General features: G+C 42.6%; 1 protein-coding gene across 9 annotated transcripts in view; it reads right to left on the bottom strand.

The window, feature by feature from the left end:
- snap91a (synaptosome associated protein 91a) overlaps nt 1-16,790 on the bottom strand; it is a 68,236-nt gene that overhangs the window by 28,666 nt on the left and 22,780 nt on the right. For all 9 annotated transcript variants that reach the window (XM_076981060.1, XM_076981061.1, XM_076981056.1 and 6 more), the window contains exons 5-9: nt 11,609-11,702; nt 11,148-11,259; nt 10,894-11,000; nt 10,721-10,762; nt 548-609 (exon numbers count right to left, since the gene is read on the bottom strand). In XM_076981060.1, the coding sequence (XP_076837175.1) occupies nt 548-609; nt 10,721-10,762; nt 10,894-11,000; nt 11,148-11,259; nt 11,609-11,702 (417 nt within the window). The remainder of the gene's footprint in view (nt 1-547; nt 610-10,720; nt 10,763-10,893; nt 11,001-11,147; nt 11,260-11,608; nt 11,703-16,790) is intronic.

Raw genomic sequence — 16,790 nt, 5'->3', positions numbered from 1 at the left:
CCCCTAAACCCTAAATCCAGCGTTACCCAGATCTCACCCTAAACCCAGCATTACCCAGTTCTCACCCTAAACTCTAAAACCAGCATTACCCAGCGCTCTCCCTAAACCCAGCACTCTCCCTAAACCCTAAACCCAGCATTATCCAGCTCTCACCCTAAACCCTAAACCCAGCATTACCCAGCACTCTCCCTAAACCCTAAACCCAGCATTACCCAGCTCTCACCCTAAACCCTAAACCCAGCATTACCCAGCTCTCACCCTAAACCCTAAACCCAGCATTACCCAGCACTCTCCCTAAACCCTAAACCCAGCACTCTCCCTAAACCCTAAACCCAGCATTACCCAGCACTCTCCCTAAACCCAGCATTATCCAGCTCTCTCCCTAATCCCTAAACCCAGCATTACCCAGCACTCACCCTAATCCCTAAACCCAGCACTCTCCCTAAACCCTAAACCCAGCATTACCCAGCACTCTCCCTAATCCCTAAACCCAGCACTCACCCGAACCCCACACCTGCTCCACAGCCCCACACTCAACAGCACTTACCCCCTTCTCCCCTCCAGGGTGTTCAGATGTGTCTCCAGAGACTCCAGCAGACTCTCTGGGGCCTACAAACACACCACAGCCACATTAGATAAAGACAAACACACACAGTTGAGCAACCACGCAGGTGTGAGGGAGGGGACAGGCAGGAGAGGGACATTAAAGACAACATTTAAATACGCGTCATCATTGAGAGGGTTGGGGGGTGATAAAAACAATTAAGCAGCTGAAATTGAATATTTGGACATAACATTTAAATTCTAGTTAATGTCAATCAGCAGTCAATGAAGAGTAAAACATTAAAAAGCAATTATAACAGCACATGTAGTCTAATAATCTACCATGTGTTAAGAGCTAGCCTGTGATGTAACGTATGGGTCTCTCTTACACATGATACATCTATGTTCGATAGATTAATTGCAGAGGATCAGTTTTATTGTTATCGGTCTGATATAAAAATTTTGGCCAATATTTACAACAGATGATTTTCAATTATCCACCTGATTAAGCTGGTTTCATCATGTCCTTATTTCTACACTCACCGCCCACTTTATTAGCTACACCTTGTTTATACCTTTATTAGCTACACCTTGTTTATACCTTTATTAGCTACACCTTGTTTATACCTTTATTAGCTACACCTTGTTTATACCTTTATTAGCTACACCTTGTTTATACCTTTATTAGCTACACCTTGTTTATACCTTTATTAGCTACACCTTGTTTATACCTTTATTAGCTACACCTTGTTTATACCTTTATTAGCTACACCTTGCTAGTACTGGGTTGGACCCCCTTTTGCTTTCAGAACTGCCTTAATCCTTCGTGGCAGCTTCAACAAGGTCCTGGAAACATTCCTCAGAGAGTCTGGTCCATATTGACATGATAACATCACACAGTTGCTGCAGATTTGTCAGCTGCACATCCATGATGTGAAACTCTTGTTCCACCACATCCCAAAGGTGCTCTATTGGATTGAGATCTGGTGACTGTGGAGGCCATCCGAGTACAGTGAACGTATTGTTGTGTTCAAGAAACTAGTCTGAGATAATTTGCGCTTTATGACATTATGCATTATCCTGCTGGAAGTAGCCATCAGAAGATGTGTACACTGGTCATAAAGGGATGGACATGGACAGCAACAATTCTCAGGTAGGCTGTGGCATTGACATGATGCTCAATTGGTACTAATGGGCCCAAAGTGTGCCAGGAAAATATCCCCCACACCATTGCACCACCACCACCAGCCTGAACCGTTGATACAAGGCAGGATGGATCCATGCTTTCATGTTGTTGATGCCAAATTCTGACTCTTCCTTCTGAATGTTGCAGCAGAAATCCAGACTCATCAGACCAGACAACGTTTTTCCAATCTTCTATTGTTCAGTTTTGGTGAGTCTGTGTGAATTGTAGCCTCAGGTTCCTGTTCTTAGCTGACAGGATTGGTACCTGGTGTGGTCTTCTGCTGCTGTAGCCCATCCACCTCAAGGTTGACGTGTTGTGTGTTCAGAAATGATCTTCTGCATGCCTCAGTTGTAATGACTCGAACCAGTTTGGCCATTCTCCTCTGACCTCCGACCTCTGGCATTTGCGCCCACATAACTGCCGCTCACTGGATATTTTCTCTTTTTTGCACCATTCTCTGTAAATCCTAGTGATGGTTTTATATGAAAATCCCAGTAGATCAGCAGTTTCTGAAATACTCAGACCAGCCCATCTGGCACCAACAACCATGACACGTTCAAAGTCACTTAAATCACCTTTCTTCCCCATTCTGATGCTTTGTTTGAACTGCAGCAGATCATTTTGGCCATGTCTACATGCCTAAATTCATTGAGTTGCTGCTTCGACATTTGCATCAATGAGCAGTTGGACAGGTGTACCTATTACATACATACAGTGTCACGTTGAGGACCCCGGCCCCTCCCTTTTGGGCGTGTGTTGACGTAGTCTACGTGCATCGTCTGCGTCTATGGATATCCGTGGTTATGGCATGTCGTGTGAATAATCAGTATCACCTGTGACTTGTCTCGTAATCACGTGGGGCTAATGTGGTTTGTCTATTTAATGTGCGCTCGCGCAGTGTCCTGTGCTCGTCGTTGTCTAATGTTTACACGTTCTGTATTGCCGTGTATGTTATTCGTGCGCTATATTGCGCTTTGCTTGTTAAAAGTAAAAGTGACGTGGATAAAAAGAAGGGTCTGTGTCTCATCCTTCCCTGCTCCGCCGCACGTCACATACAGTATATATTTTATTTATTTATTTATTTATTTATAATGATTAACCTTTATGCAGGCAAAAAATCTCATAGGCCATTTCTTTAAAAATGTATTCTGTCTGCAGTCCAAAAAATTATTCAACAAGACAATTGCAGGGTAATGCAATTAAATCGGGAATCTAAATGGATTGTTCACAAAACTTAAGTTGACTATTTAACTTAAGTTTACTACTAAATATAATAGCTCCCGACTCAAAGACTTCTTAAGAGTCTCTCTGTGGGCACTGTTTTTTATTATTTCCATAAAAAGCTTTAGTATGTGATTCATACCTAAAGAAAGAAAGGCTCCATTCACCTCTAAATACTAATCTCAATTCCACTAGGATCTTACTGAGAGGTTCCCAGTAATGCTACCCATGCTTAAGAGACACTGGAGTCATAATGGATTGGCTTAAGGCCAACCGGAGGTCTGTAACCATCTTCACTAGCCCAGTCTGTCTACACACACACTCACTGTGTGAGTATGTGTATCTGGAGGTCTAGGAATCCCTTACATCGCTCAGATAACAGATACATTGCTGTTAGTGAACACAGCTGTGAATGGAGCTCCAGTTGAAGTTCTATTGTCATATTTAACATCACTTCTAAAGAGCCAATTCTGCATAGTGTACCTAAGCATATTTACACAGAAGAACCTCTTCATGATGACACGTTGGATATAAGGACCAAGCATCAGGTAGGGAAAAGTCCCACTACACATAAGGAAGAAAGATCTGATATTTCTGGACTTGGTTTGCAGTAATCTACATGGATCTATACATAGAACAAATCTACACATAGGCTTTTGGTAGATGGACAAGTCTAAAAGAGGCAGGAAAACTTAGTCCCTAAAGGGACAGCAGGTCAATAGATTAATAGATTCACTAGCGCAGGCCAAATGTCTCCAGTCAATGTTATTTCAGAGCTCTGTACACAGAATAGTTTTCTCAGTAATGAACACTAATAGTAGAAGCCTGATTATACCAGAAACGGACACCAAGCACATCTCAAAATACTAATCTGACCACGACACATTTTCAGAGGATACTTAACCAAACAACTGAGGCAAATGATCTGCACTGTGTAGCGCTTCATTATCACAGTGATTCAGCACTGGAACAGAACCAGTGTTGAACTGCTTGATCTAGAACCTTGTTTTAACTGCCCAGAACACAGTTATGGAACACAAATAACGGCAATGTGTGTGTGTGTGTGTGTGTGTGTGTGTGTGTGTGTAATATATATATATATATATATGTGCATGCAAAAATAAAGCATCTGTATTCTGTTTATTCTGTCCTTGATACATCACCGCTGGTATCATCATCATACTCATCATCATGTTTAATTTATATTGTGCCTTCCTCACACCCGAGGTCACTTAACAAAGCTACTTGCACTCCAAAGTTTAGGCATGAAGGAACCGAAAGATCTGGTGGCTGTGAGGCACCTCCAGCTGTCTGTAGTCCTTAAAAGGTGCATGGCAAGGGTGGAGAAGTAACCTGGAACACGACCACGAAGGGCTTTGAATGCAATAAATCGCAATATCAACTGAAGATGAAGCCACACAGGGGCTTCATCCACTACGGGTCCTGATAGAACAAGACCCTGCATCAGGAGGTCAGATTTGGAAATGATTAAAAATAAATAAATAAATGACAACTGACTTTGCTCTTTTCTTAAAGAAGAAGTCATGACGTTTGCTCTGATCTGCAGCACGCAGAGCAGACATGTTAATATTAGAGTTAACAACAGCAGTGACTAGAGTTTCAGCATATTTCATGTTGAAAGTCAGCAATGTTCTCTATATGTGTGTGTGTGTGTGTGTGAGTGGGGTGATCTCCACCATTCTAGAGCAGTACCAGCCATATCTACAGAGATGTACAGAGCTAATTACAGTATCAAACGTTAGACTGAACACTGAACGCTTTTCCTTTGTTTTCTGTTGGTTGTGGTGCATTGAAACGTGACCGTCGTCATGGCCAGTCTGTGACACGTCTATGGCGACATAATCCGAGTCTAATCATAGTGATCTGCACATTTAATCAAAGTGATATACACACTTTATGGACAAAAGTAAGTGGACACCTCTCCCAAGTCCCAATGTTTCAGCCAATCCCATTGTTAACAGGTGTATAAAATAAATACATTGATGCAGTCCCTACAAACACTAGTAATACAACAGGCTGCCACGAAAATCTTCAGTTACACTGAAGACACACTTTTAAATGTAGGACTGCCACAGAACCCCACTTCATGAAATGTCTGTCTTGCCCCAGTTGACTGTAAGTGCTACTATTGTGAAATGGAAGTGTCTAGAACAATCATGTTCAAAATCAAAATTCAGTGTTCTGCAAAGCCCATGGGCCGTACTCATCACCCGAGTTCATCCTTCCCTCACTACTCTAAAGTGCCTCAGCACAGGGACTCTAGAGCCTCCTGAAATGGGTTTCATGATCATGTCCTAAGCCATAAGCCTCAGCTTGGGTCGTGTGAAGCACACCACTACTGGGCTCTGGAACGTGGACACATCTTCTCTGGAGTGACTTTCTAATTCATTCACATAGTGCTTTTTACAAACCATGTCACAAAGCAGCTGTACAGAAATCACCCCCACAGAACACAGACCTCACCCCCACAAAACACAGACCTCACCCCCACAAAACACAGACCTCACCCCCACAAAACACAGACCTCAACCCCACAGAACACAGACCTCAACCCCACAGAACACAGACCTCAACCCCACAGAACACAGACCTCAACCCCACAGAACACAGACCTCAACCCCACAGAACACAGACCTCATCCCCACAGAACACAGACCTCAACCCCACAGAACACAGACCTCAACCCCACAGAACACAGACCTCATCCCCACAGAACACAGACCTCATCCCCACAGAACACAGACCTCATCCCCACAGAACACAGACCTCATCCCCACAGAACACAGACCTCATCCCCACAAAACACCGACCTCAACCCCACAGAACACCGACCTCAACCCCACAGAACACCGACCTCATCCCCACAGAACACAGACCTCATCCCCACAGAACACAGACCTCATCCCCACAGAACACAGACCTCATCCCCACAGAACACAGACCTCAACCCCACAAAACACAGACCTCAACCCCACAAAACACAGACCTCAACCCCACAAAACACAGACCTCAACCCCACAAAACACAGACCTCAACCCCACAAAACACAGACCTCAACCCCACAAAACACAGACCTCAACCCCACAAAACACAGACCTCAACCCCACAGAACACAGACCTCAACCCCACAGAACACAGACCTCAACCCCACAGAACACAGACCTCAACCCCACAGAACACAGACCTCAACCCCACAGAACACAGACCTCAACCCCACAGAACACAGACCTCAACCCCACAGAACACAGACCTCAACCCCACAGAACACAGACCTCAACCCCACAGAACACAGACCTCAACCCCACAGAACACAGACCTCAACCCCACAGAACACAGACCTCAACCCCACAGAACACCGACCTTATCCCCACAGAACACAGACCTCAACCCCACAGAACACAGACCTCAACCCCACAGAACACAGACCTCATTCCCACAGAACACAGACCTCATTCCCACAGAACACAGACCTCATCCCCACAGAACACAGACCTCATCCCCACAGAACACAGACCTCATCCCCACAGAACACAGACCTCATCCCCACAGAACACCAATTGGACGGACCGCATGAGCAAATTGCGTGACAGCAATTGTGAAACTCTTCCACATATAATATGAATGCTACTGGAATCATTACTGGAATTGGATATCCAACAAGCCGATATGGTCATGCACGTGTCTCTCAGGCATCCACAGGTCATGTAGTACAAGTAAAATACACCAAATCAGATTTTGAAAAGGAGAATTATAAAAACAGTGCTAGCAGCTGTGAGACCATGTTGAAATATGGCCATTAAAGAACTATATTTGAATCAGTAAGATCTGGAAGCACAAGTCCTTATGTAATGAAATGACTGCAGCTGTTTCATGAGGGCCTTTTCAAAATGTACTGAATATATCGAAGATACTGTATTGGGTATTCGGCCATCAATACTTTCTTGAAGGCTTCCACCTAGTCTAGATAATGTTTTAAAATCCATGCACAGAAATCCTTGGACCGTGAATCAGAGGCATTATATCCCACCATAGCATGCTTTCTGAACAAGCTCTCAAAGCAACATGTATCAGCAGAGGAAATAAAATATTAACAGAGTCTCCAGAACCTGAAAACACTACCATCTTTTCATGGTAGATAAATTATCATTATTAATACAATATTTGGTTTATTTCTGTATTACAATCACAGTTTAAAGTATATTGTTTAAAGTACTGTATCTTGAAACTCAAAGCATAGCCTAAATAGTTTTGGTGCTCAGAGAAAGGAAATTGAAAGTTCAGACTTTTTTTCTTTATTCTTAAACAACACTGAAGTAATTATGTGTTAAAAATATTTCAGCGATTGTGGAAACTCTGTAAATTTTGTTTTTAACTGCATCCTGACGCAGCTGTCCCGGGCCAGCTCAGAGCCACTGGGGGCCCCTGCAAGTACTGCTGCTCTGCCTGCAACTCGGCCGTATCACCCGCGTTCATCCGCACAGACGAAGCAACTGTGCAGCCTGTTCCAGTAGCGCTGATGGGATCTGCACGCTTCCCCACAGCTGTGTGCACTACACTGTACTCACACTCTTGGCCTGTGTGATCAACCTGCACCTCTGCAAGAAGAAGACATGGCACAGAGACCATCAATCAAGAAAGCAGCTGCTGCCATAGGCTGCATGGATTTAGGGATGATTCCATAGAACACGCCCCCTTCTGAAGAACTCATCATCGTGATTGCCTGGTAACTCAAGTCTGAATGTCTGCGATTGGCCAGGATAGCCGGTCAGAATGGCTGTCTCAGGTTTTTTGTCCAATGCATGCAACACCATGTTCAAAGACACATGCGGTTTAACACACCACGTCCAGTTAAACCGCGCTTAACTGGACGTGGTGGAGGACTAGCTATTGTGTTTAAATCAGAGTTTAAAGTTAAAACTGTTCCAGTCCCTCATACGTCTTCATTTGAATGTTTAGCAGTACTAATTACTGCTGCTAGCCCTCTATTGATTGTACTTGTCTATCGCCCCCCCAAAATATCTCCTGTTTTTATTTCTGAGCTTTCTGAGTTACTTGCTTCACTTTGTCCTCTTTACTCAAACATTCTGCTGCTTGGTGATTTTAACATCCATGTTGACTCTGGTAACTGTCCACTTGCCAAAGAACTTTTAAATGTGCTCCAGTGTTTCGATCTTACCCAGAACGTAGACTTTTCTACACATAATAAGGGTCACATCCTGGACATTGTTCTACTGGCATATCCCCTACTAATCTCCACGGTATTGATTTAACTATATCTGACCATAAGGCTGTTCTCTTTGATTTTACTCTACCATGTTATAAGCAGGGGAAGTGTAAACCACGCCAGTTCACTTTTAGAAATATAAAGAATATCAGTCCTCCTGCAATTATTGACCTATTTGATCACACTGCTACACCTGAAATAATGGACCCTGATATTTTATCAGCCCATTATGACAGAACATTCTCTTCTATTTTAAACAGACTGGCTCCTCTCAAAACTCGCACTGTTACATTTTCATATTCGGCTCCTTGGTTTACACCAGAGTTGCGCAAACTAAAAGCTTCTGGACGACAAATTGAGCGTCTTTGGAAGAGAACTGGTCTGACTGTGCATGGCCACGCTTACAAAGACTTTGTTGCGAACTACAAGGAGGAACTGAAAAAAGCTAAAACCTATTATTACTCAAACGTAATTCAAGGTGCCCATGGCAATCCAAGAGCTCTTTTTTCCACTGTTAGTAAGTTACTCCATCCTGCAAAATGCTCTACCTTAGTTCCATCTACTGAATTATGTTGTCGGTTCATGGCGTTTTTTACCCAGAAAATAGCCACAATTTATTCTCAATTTCCATCCAGTCTAGCATCTGCTGATTCTGACTCTTCCTTGCTACGTTTTAATGATAGTTGTTTGTGCACTTTCAATACTGTGCAGGAAAGTTTCGTCTCACAGTTAATTATGACTTCGAGAGCCACCACGTGCCAACTAGATCCGATGCCAACATCCTGGGTCAAAGCTTGCCTTGCCGCAATCTGCCCTCTTATTACACAGTGCATTAACGCCTCACTGATCACAGGTTTAGTTCCGGCTTCCTTGAAGATGGCTGCCATTACTCCTGTTTTAAAGAAAAATGGCTTAGACCCTGAAAATCTGGCGAACTACAGGCCTATCTCCAATCTTCCTTTCCTTGCCAAAACTCTAGAACGGACTGTAGCTACCCAGTTAACAGAACACATTGAATCAAATGAGCTGTTTGAGGTGTTTCAGTCCGGCTTTAGGAGAAATCACAGCACTGAAACTGCACTAGTGAGGGTGGTTAATGATCTTCTTATAGCAGCTGACCAGGGGTTGGTAAATTTCCTCATACTATTAGACCTGACAGCTGCATTTGACACAGTCTGCCACAAGACATTACTAACTCTGCTCTGTAATCTGTTTGGCATATCTGGAACTGTTCTTTCTTGGTTTCAGTCTTACCTTACAGATAGGCAACAGTTTGTTTCAATTGGAGGTTTTAGATCTGAGTCGTGCATTTTGTCACATGGTGTCCCTCAGGGTTCAGTGCTTGGTCCACTACTTTTTATACTGTACTTGCTCCCTCTTGGTGACATTATTAGGGGTCATGGGCTACAGTTCCACTGTTTTGCTGATGATGTACAGATATACATATGCACTAAACCCTCTGTCAGTCTACCGCCTCCTGTTCTGACTAAGTGTCTAGCTGATGTGAGGACATGGATGAAGGAGAACTTCTTGAGTCTAAACAGTAACAAGACAGAGGCTATATTAATTGCTTCTCCAGGTACACTCAAGAAGATTGGCAATAGTGCTGTCTCTATTCCTGAATTTACTGTCACATCATCAACCCAGATCAGAAATCTGGGAGTCATCCTAGACTCAACCCTCTCCTTCGAACAACACATTAAGAACATCTGCAAGACGGCCTTCTTTCATTTAAGGAACATTGCTAGGATCCGACCATTTCTTTCCCATACTGCTGCTGAGGCTATTGTTCATGCATTCGTGACATCTAGGGTTGACTACTGTAATGCTGTATTGCATGGACTCCCGGCTCGGCTGTTGAACAGGCTCCAGTATGTGCAAAACTCAGCTGCGAGGGTTTTGACTCATACCAGATCCTGGGAGCACATTACGCCCATTCTGGAACATCTTCACTGGCTCCCTGTCCAGTATCGTATTCAGTACAAGGTCATTGTGCTGGTGTTTAAATCTCTGCATGGCTGTGCACCATCCTACCTCAGTAGTCTCCTTCAAACATACTCTCCAGTACGCACCTTGCGCTCGTCAGAGCTGCACTTGCTCAAAGTTCCTAGCAGCAAGTTGCGCACTATTGGTGATAGGGCCTTTAGTGTGGCTGGGTCGAAGTTATGGAACAGTCTGCCGCTTGAGTTACGTGCTTGCCCATCTATCACTACATTCAAGGCACATCTAAAAACCCATCTTTTTCAGTTGGCTTATGGCTGAGCCCTTATTGTTTTTTTTGTATTTTTGTATTGTATTTTAACGTTAAAATAGTATTTTAGCATTCTTATATTTTCCTTCTATTGTTCGCTTTTATTGTGCAGTGTCCTTGGGTGTATTGAAAGGCGCTTACTAAATAAAATGTTATTATTATATTATTATTACAACACTGTACAACACTCACATGCTGTATTAGAAGCTACATGGAGAAGGTTCATCAATGGTGACTGGAGCACAAAAGAGAGAGACCAACTGGATCATCTTACCTGGGTGAGCTCGGGAATATCGTTTTTGTCTATTCCAACTTGCTGTCATGAGAAAAGTATGTAAACATTCAAATGGTTTAAACTGTATACGTTTTTTTACACTGAAAATCAAGTTTCAAGGAAAAACAACAAAAAAAAAGTTAAATTCATAGAACAAAAAAAACAGACATTACCTCTGCGATTTTGAGGAACTCTGAAACTCGTGTCATTCGTGTCAGGAATCTTTTATAGATTTCCAGCGCATCTTTGCATTGTCCTTTCTTCATCTGGAAAAACTTCTCTACAGTAAATAAACAAACCAACAAACAACTTGAAGCATTTGCACTGAGATGTGTTTTAGATTCAAACTAGTACATCCAGACGTCTGTAATAGTCTGATCTAGCTCTAGACTGAAAATCTGATAACAGAGGAACAGATGAGCCTTACCTAATAAATTAATAATTCCGTCGTTGTAACAGGCGTATAGCTTGATTAAATCCTTGAACATCAGTAGAAATGCAGCATTGATCACTCCATTGACAAGGTCATTTGGATGAACCTGGAAAATAAAGATCATACAAAAGCTACAAAAACAAAAATATAAGAAGACATTTATACCATCATAACTTTTCATTGGACAGCTGAAGTTGCATATCAACATATAAAAACTTCCTTTTACGCATGTTTTAATGTTGGTCATTACATACATTAGTAAGATTTAGTGAGACATATTTTCCATAGTAATACTTCTTTTTGAATATGACGTGCTGTCATTTTCCCTCAACCATCTCTCAGATGTGCTATCTCAAACGGGATCTAGGTCTGTTGATATCCTCAACAATGCAATCGATTCATGGAAAATCAATTTTCATGATGTGTTGAATAATGTGTTGAAATAAGAAACTCACGTCGAACTCCAGCAGGGCGTCGATCTGACTCTGAAGTGTGGGCATGCCCTTTAGTAACTTCTCTGTGGTCATCGTTCTCATGACGCCATCGGCTCTGAGGGACGAACACACAAGTACGGGCACACACAATTATCTCTCAGGAAGTGGGGTCACACAAATGTCCACGTGTATATGTAACCACCAATGGCAAATAAATATGGAACATATATTAAGGCAACCATTCAAGCACACCTCCACACTAACATACACAAGCCTACAGATATGCACATGCATATAATTGTATATACCGTGTAATATATATATATCTATCAGTGGGGATATATATCAGTGGGGAACCATCAGGGCCTAAAATATTCTTAAAACATAAATATATATCATTTATCCAATTTTTTAAATCTACTTACAGTTTGACAATCGACATCTAAACAATTACAGAAATATAAGCAAATAAATTATTCAACCGTGTCTATTCAATCTGTGATGGAAAGTGAGGGGTTAAGTTAAGTGGAAACCTGTGAGCCTGTGTCTCCCCCTATCAGGACTGTGATGCCCGCTGTTCATTTACAGAGGGCCTGGCAGTTATAATTCAGTGCAATACCAGTTTCAAATGACAGTAAAATTGACCAACCATATCATCCCTCTTAGTGGGCGGGCTTAACTGTATGATAATTTCCGCCCGCTGTGGCGACGCTAGCTGTCGTTAGCGTACCACCGCTAGATAGTTTCGATTCAGTCCTTTGATGCCGTTGTGCGTGTTGTTTACATATTCCGCTTCCGAGGAACACGGAGCTGTGAACTTTATTTTGTTGGAACCTTATTTTGCTTAAGAAGTTATCTAGTACAGATATTATTGTTGCATTTCTAAGGCTGTACTGTCGTCTCAGTTTTTTATTTTTTATTTATTGCAGTTAAGGAAACAATTTTTTTTTCGGGGTGGGGGGATGGGAGCGGGCCCAGGTTTAATGGTCACGGTTCGCTACTGATATATATAGGGTGGCGAACGTTAATTGTTACCGAGCGGGGTGTAAAATGGACACAAATTAGTATTATATCGCGATCGATCGATCGCCAGTGGTTGGCGCCAGAGCGAACTAGTAACTCATTGAATCATAGATGTGGATCAGAGGTAAATAAAGTAGATTTGTTGTTTCGGCGTGAGAAATCGGATGTGTGGCCTGTGAGCGTGTGAAGACGGTCAAATGCGTGTGTCTCACGCTCGTTGCGTGAGAGTTGGCAACCCTGTACATGAGATACATTAACAGTTACCATACATTCATCCCAAAACAAACCATCATGGTTAGAATGTAAATTACATCTTAATGAGAAGAGCCAGATTTATTAATTCATTATCGTTTACCTAGTCCATGGTAGTAAACCATGTTGTCCAGATAAAGATACAATTATCAAAAATAACTGGTTTAGACATTTAAATGAATGACCATAAACACAATAGTCATATAACCATGAACCATCACAATAGACTAGATCAGTATATACATCAGTATATAAATGATGTACATACAGCAACATGTACATACCACACAACAAAGACCAGCAAATAGAGACCAAACACAGGGATTAAACACACACTGATAAGGAACTAGGGAATTAGGGACACATGGTTATAGGAGGCCTGGTGGGGAAAACCAGAATGAAAACAAAAGCACATGATACACGTGACACTCAGTATTAGATAGCGAGTAAGTAAATGTAATTTGTTACTGCACTTAAGTAATTTTTTTGTGTTTCTTTACTCGAGTATTTCCATTTTTGTACATTTTTTACTTTAACTCCACTACATTTCCAAGTCAAATATTTTACTATAAATACATTTTCCACTTCATATCTGTCAAGTTTTGATTTAAAAATAAGGGGAAATTTACACTGGTTGCCACGAGCATTTCCACCAGCCCAACCAAGGTCCAGGACCCCTTATATTTTACACAAAGTCTTCACTTTTTTGGTAGGAACACCTTCTCTCTCGTTACATTCATCCATCTCTGATTTGTTTTTCAGGTTTGTTGTTCCCGCTGTCAGCGCTAATCTCGCGAGAACGGACACTCGGGCTACTGCAGGTTGCCATTCTCGTGAGACTAGCGACATAATTCAGTTTGGAGAGGCACTTGAATGCTTTTTAAAAATTATTATATTATAATACAGGACATTTACGGGAAAATATTAATACGGGAGGACGACGGGACAGAGGGGTAAAATACGGTAGATTCCACCCAAAACTGGAGACAGGTATGTGTACATTATGTGAAATCTGTTGTTCCTTCAGGTGCGTGTGCAAGTAACAAAACAAAAGAACCCGCTTCGCGCAGGAATCAGCGTTCGGCGCGAAACTGTAACTCCACAGTAAACCCAGGGCCTTATCTGAGAGAAATTATTTGAAGTAGTCCAAAAGAAAAATTACTCCTTAGATTTCAAGTGCCTTCTCTGCCCAAATCAGTCCCATGAGATTTGTTATTAGAATCCCCCATCTATTCTAAGGAAACATGAGCTGAGCTATTTTCATAGGTCTACTGGTCATTTTCTTTAAAATGTAATGTAAATGTCAGGGTTGCCAACTCTCACGCATTGAGCGTGAGACACACACATTTGACTGTCTTCACATGCTCTCATGCCACACATCTCACGCCGTGTATATAATACTTAATTTGTGTCCATTTTACACCGCCCTGGTAACAACTTACGTGTCCCCCCCGGTCAACAATTTATACTCGCCACACCACGCGATCTTGAAAAGTTGGCAACCCTGAAATGTATATGTGCCATATTTTGTCAATTGTGATTTTTTCACCGCAATCGAAATTTGTCCTCCAATTTTAACCCATCTGTGCAGTCAGAACACACACACACACACCACACACACACACTAGTGATTACTAGGGGGCTGTGGATCACACGTGCCCAGAGTGGTGGGCAGCCCTAGCCCGGCGCCCGGGGAGCAGTTGGGGTTAGATGCCTTGCTCAAGGGCACCTCAGTCATGGCCTCAGGTCTGGGAATTGAACCCACGACCCTCCGGTCACAAGACCAGTTCCCTACCACCAGGCCATGACTGCCCCTAATGAGAACTCGAACAATATCTTGCAGCAAATAGTTTCTTTGGGTGAAAATAAGTCCGACATTAGTATTGTATACATCAGGGGTCGGCAACCTATGGCACCGTTGGCACGCCGAGGCATAATCACTGGCATGCGACATGGTGGACCAGCATCAGCAAAAAAATTAATAATAAAAAAAATCTCAGACCGAGAGCACGATCCTCCAAACCAATCGAAATCGCTCCTCAACGCTCTGCTCGGCGGAGGCATTTATACTTGGCGATCGAACGCGATACTTAATTTGTGTCCATTTACACCTTCCCTCCGCTAACAATTTACACCCCCCCCCCCACTCCAATTTTATTTGTTGATAGTGGCACACTCATTGACTGGACATGTTAAAGTTGGCACTCCATGTCTCAAAGGTTGCCGACTCCTGGTATACATGGTTATTTAGATAGCTAGTTAGCTAGCTAAGTAGGCTCCTGGTAGTACACAACCGAAAACTGCCTTAGCAACACACTTAGTATGTAACTAGCCAAGTTAGCTAGCTAGTTATTTGATTTGCCATAGTTCATAGCATTTGGAGCGTCCAGCTACCTAAATGCATTGATATTGTTAAAAATAAACATTTAAACATAGCACATTACCTTAGAAAACTAATTCTATTTTGACAGGTTTACATGCAGAGCACGATGCTAAACATTAGAGGCTGTCACATCACACAACCAACCGGACTCTAATACCCAGAATCCCTCACTCTCCCCAGCCAGAAAAGCCATAATATGATCATCATCACCGGATTATTGATTTCACCTGCATGTCTGTTATTTAAGCCCATTTCCCTTTCTGTTTGTATTGCCTCATTATTATGTGTGCTTACCAAGCGTTTCCACAGCTACAATTCTGGTTCCGACCTCTGCTTCAGTCCTGGTGTTTCGTCCCTAGCCTGCTCCCACGGATTTGGTTACCTGATTACACCTGCCTTTACTCCTGCCTGCTCCCGGAGTTCTCTGTCTTCAGCCCTCCTCTACATTTCTGTGTTCCGATTAAAGACCCTTTGATCTGCACGCGTCTCTCCGACTCTGTATCGTTACAGAGGCTTTTACTTTCAGTACGTAAGTACATTTGAAGGTAGGGTTGCTACCTAGGTCTGACAAAAAACAAGGGCACTGTCATACTGACACAGGGTGGCGAGTGTAACGTAAAGTTGTTGAGCCGGGGGGGAGGTGGCGAACGTAAAACGTTACATTTAAATTTGTCACAGACAGACAAAAAAAACAGATTTAAAGTGTGCAGAAACAGTCTGAATCGTGGTTTGAACTAACCTAGTTTTTTTGCTGGGACCGAATATTAAAAAGAAGAAAAACCGGGACAGACCGGGAAAACCGGGACAGGCACGTGAAAACCGGGACAGGCACGTGAAAACCGGGACAGGTGGCAACACTATTTGAAGGCCAATACTATTGTAGCCTACTTAGTAGAGGGCTAAAGGGAAGACTTCTACTTGTACTGTAGGGTGACCAGATTTGGGTTTCTGAAAAGGAGGACACCTTTTTTGCCGGGGGGGGGGGGGGGGGGGGGGGGGTTGGGTTTCATCGGTGTATGACCGGCGTGTGTGTCGATTGTTGACCAGCTGGGGGGGGCACACATTTTTTTAGGTCTCAAAAGTAGGACATGTCCGGGAAAAAGAGGACGTCTGGTCACCCTATTGTACTGGAATAAAGTTTTTGCTTGGGTATCTACACTGTAAAAAACAGAACTTAAAATTGCTCGTTTTACTATGATTTTTTGTTTAGCTGAGCCAAAAATAATTAATTGCACCATAAACTATAGCAAAGTAATTGGATCAGCTTACTTTATTGAGTTTCTTGTTAAAAGTTGATCTGAGCTTACAACCTGCATTGTCAAAATATACAAATTGTAGTTGAACTCTAGTTAAGGCCAGGCCAACTCCTCTGCGCATGCTCAATTTGACCCCTTAGTTGAGAACGGGGCAGGGTTTGCGATTTCTACCAGAATTGGACTCTTGAAATAGATTTCAGCTGCGGCAAGCAGTGACCTTCGCTACTCTGAACTGAATATTAACGTCCAAATGTGTTTTGTCATTTGTCTTATATGACCCAACTTCAGT

This window comes from Brachyhypopomus gauderio, chromosome 19, assembly GCF_052324685.1.
Source record: "Brachyhypopomus gauderio isolate BG-103 chromosome 19, BGAUD_0.2, whole genome shotgun sequence".
Classification (NCBI taxonomy): Eukaryota; Metazoa; Chordata; class Actinopteri; order Gymnotiformes; family Hypopomidae; genus Brachyhypopomus; species Brachyhypopomus gauderio.
The sequence above is the reverse complement of the archived record's forward strand: the minus strand, read 5'-3'. Positions and strand labels throughout refer to the sequence as shown.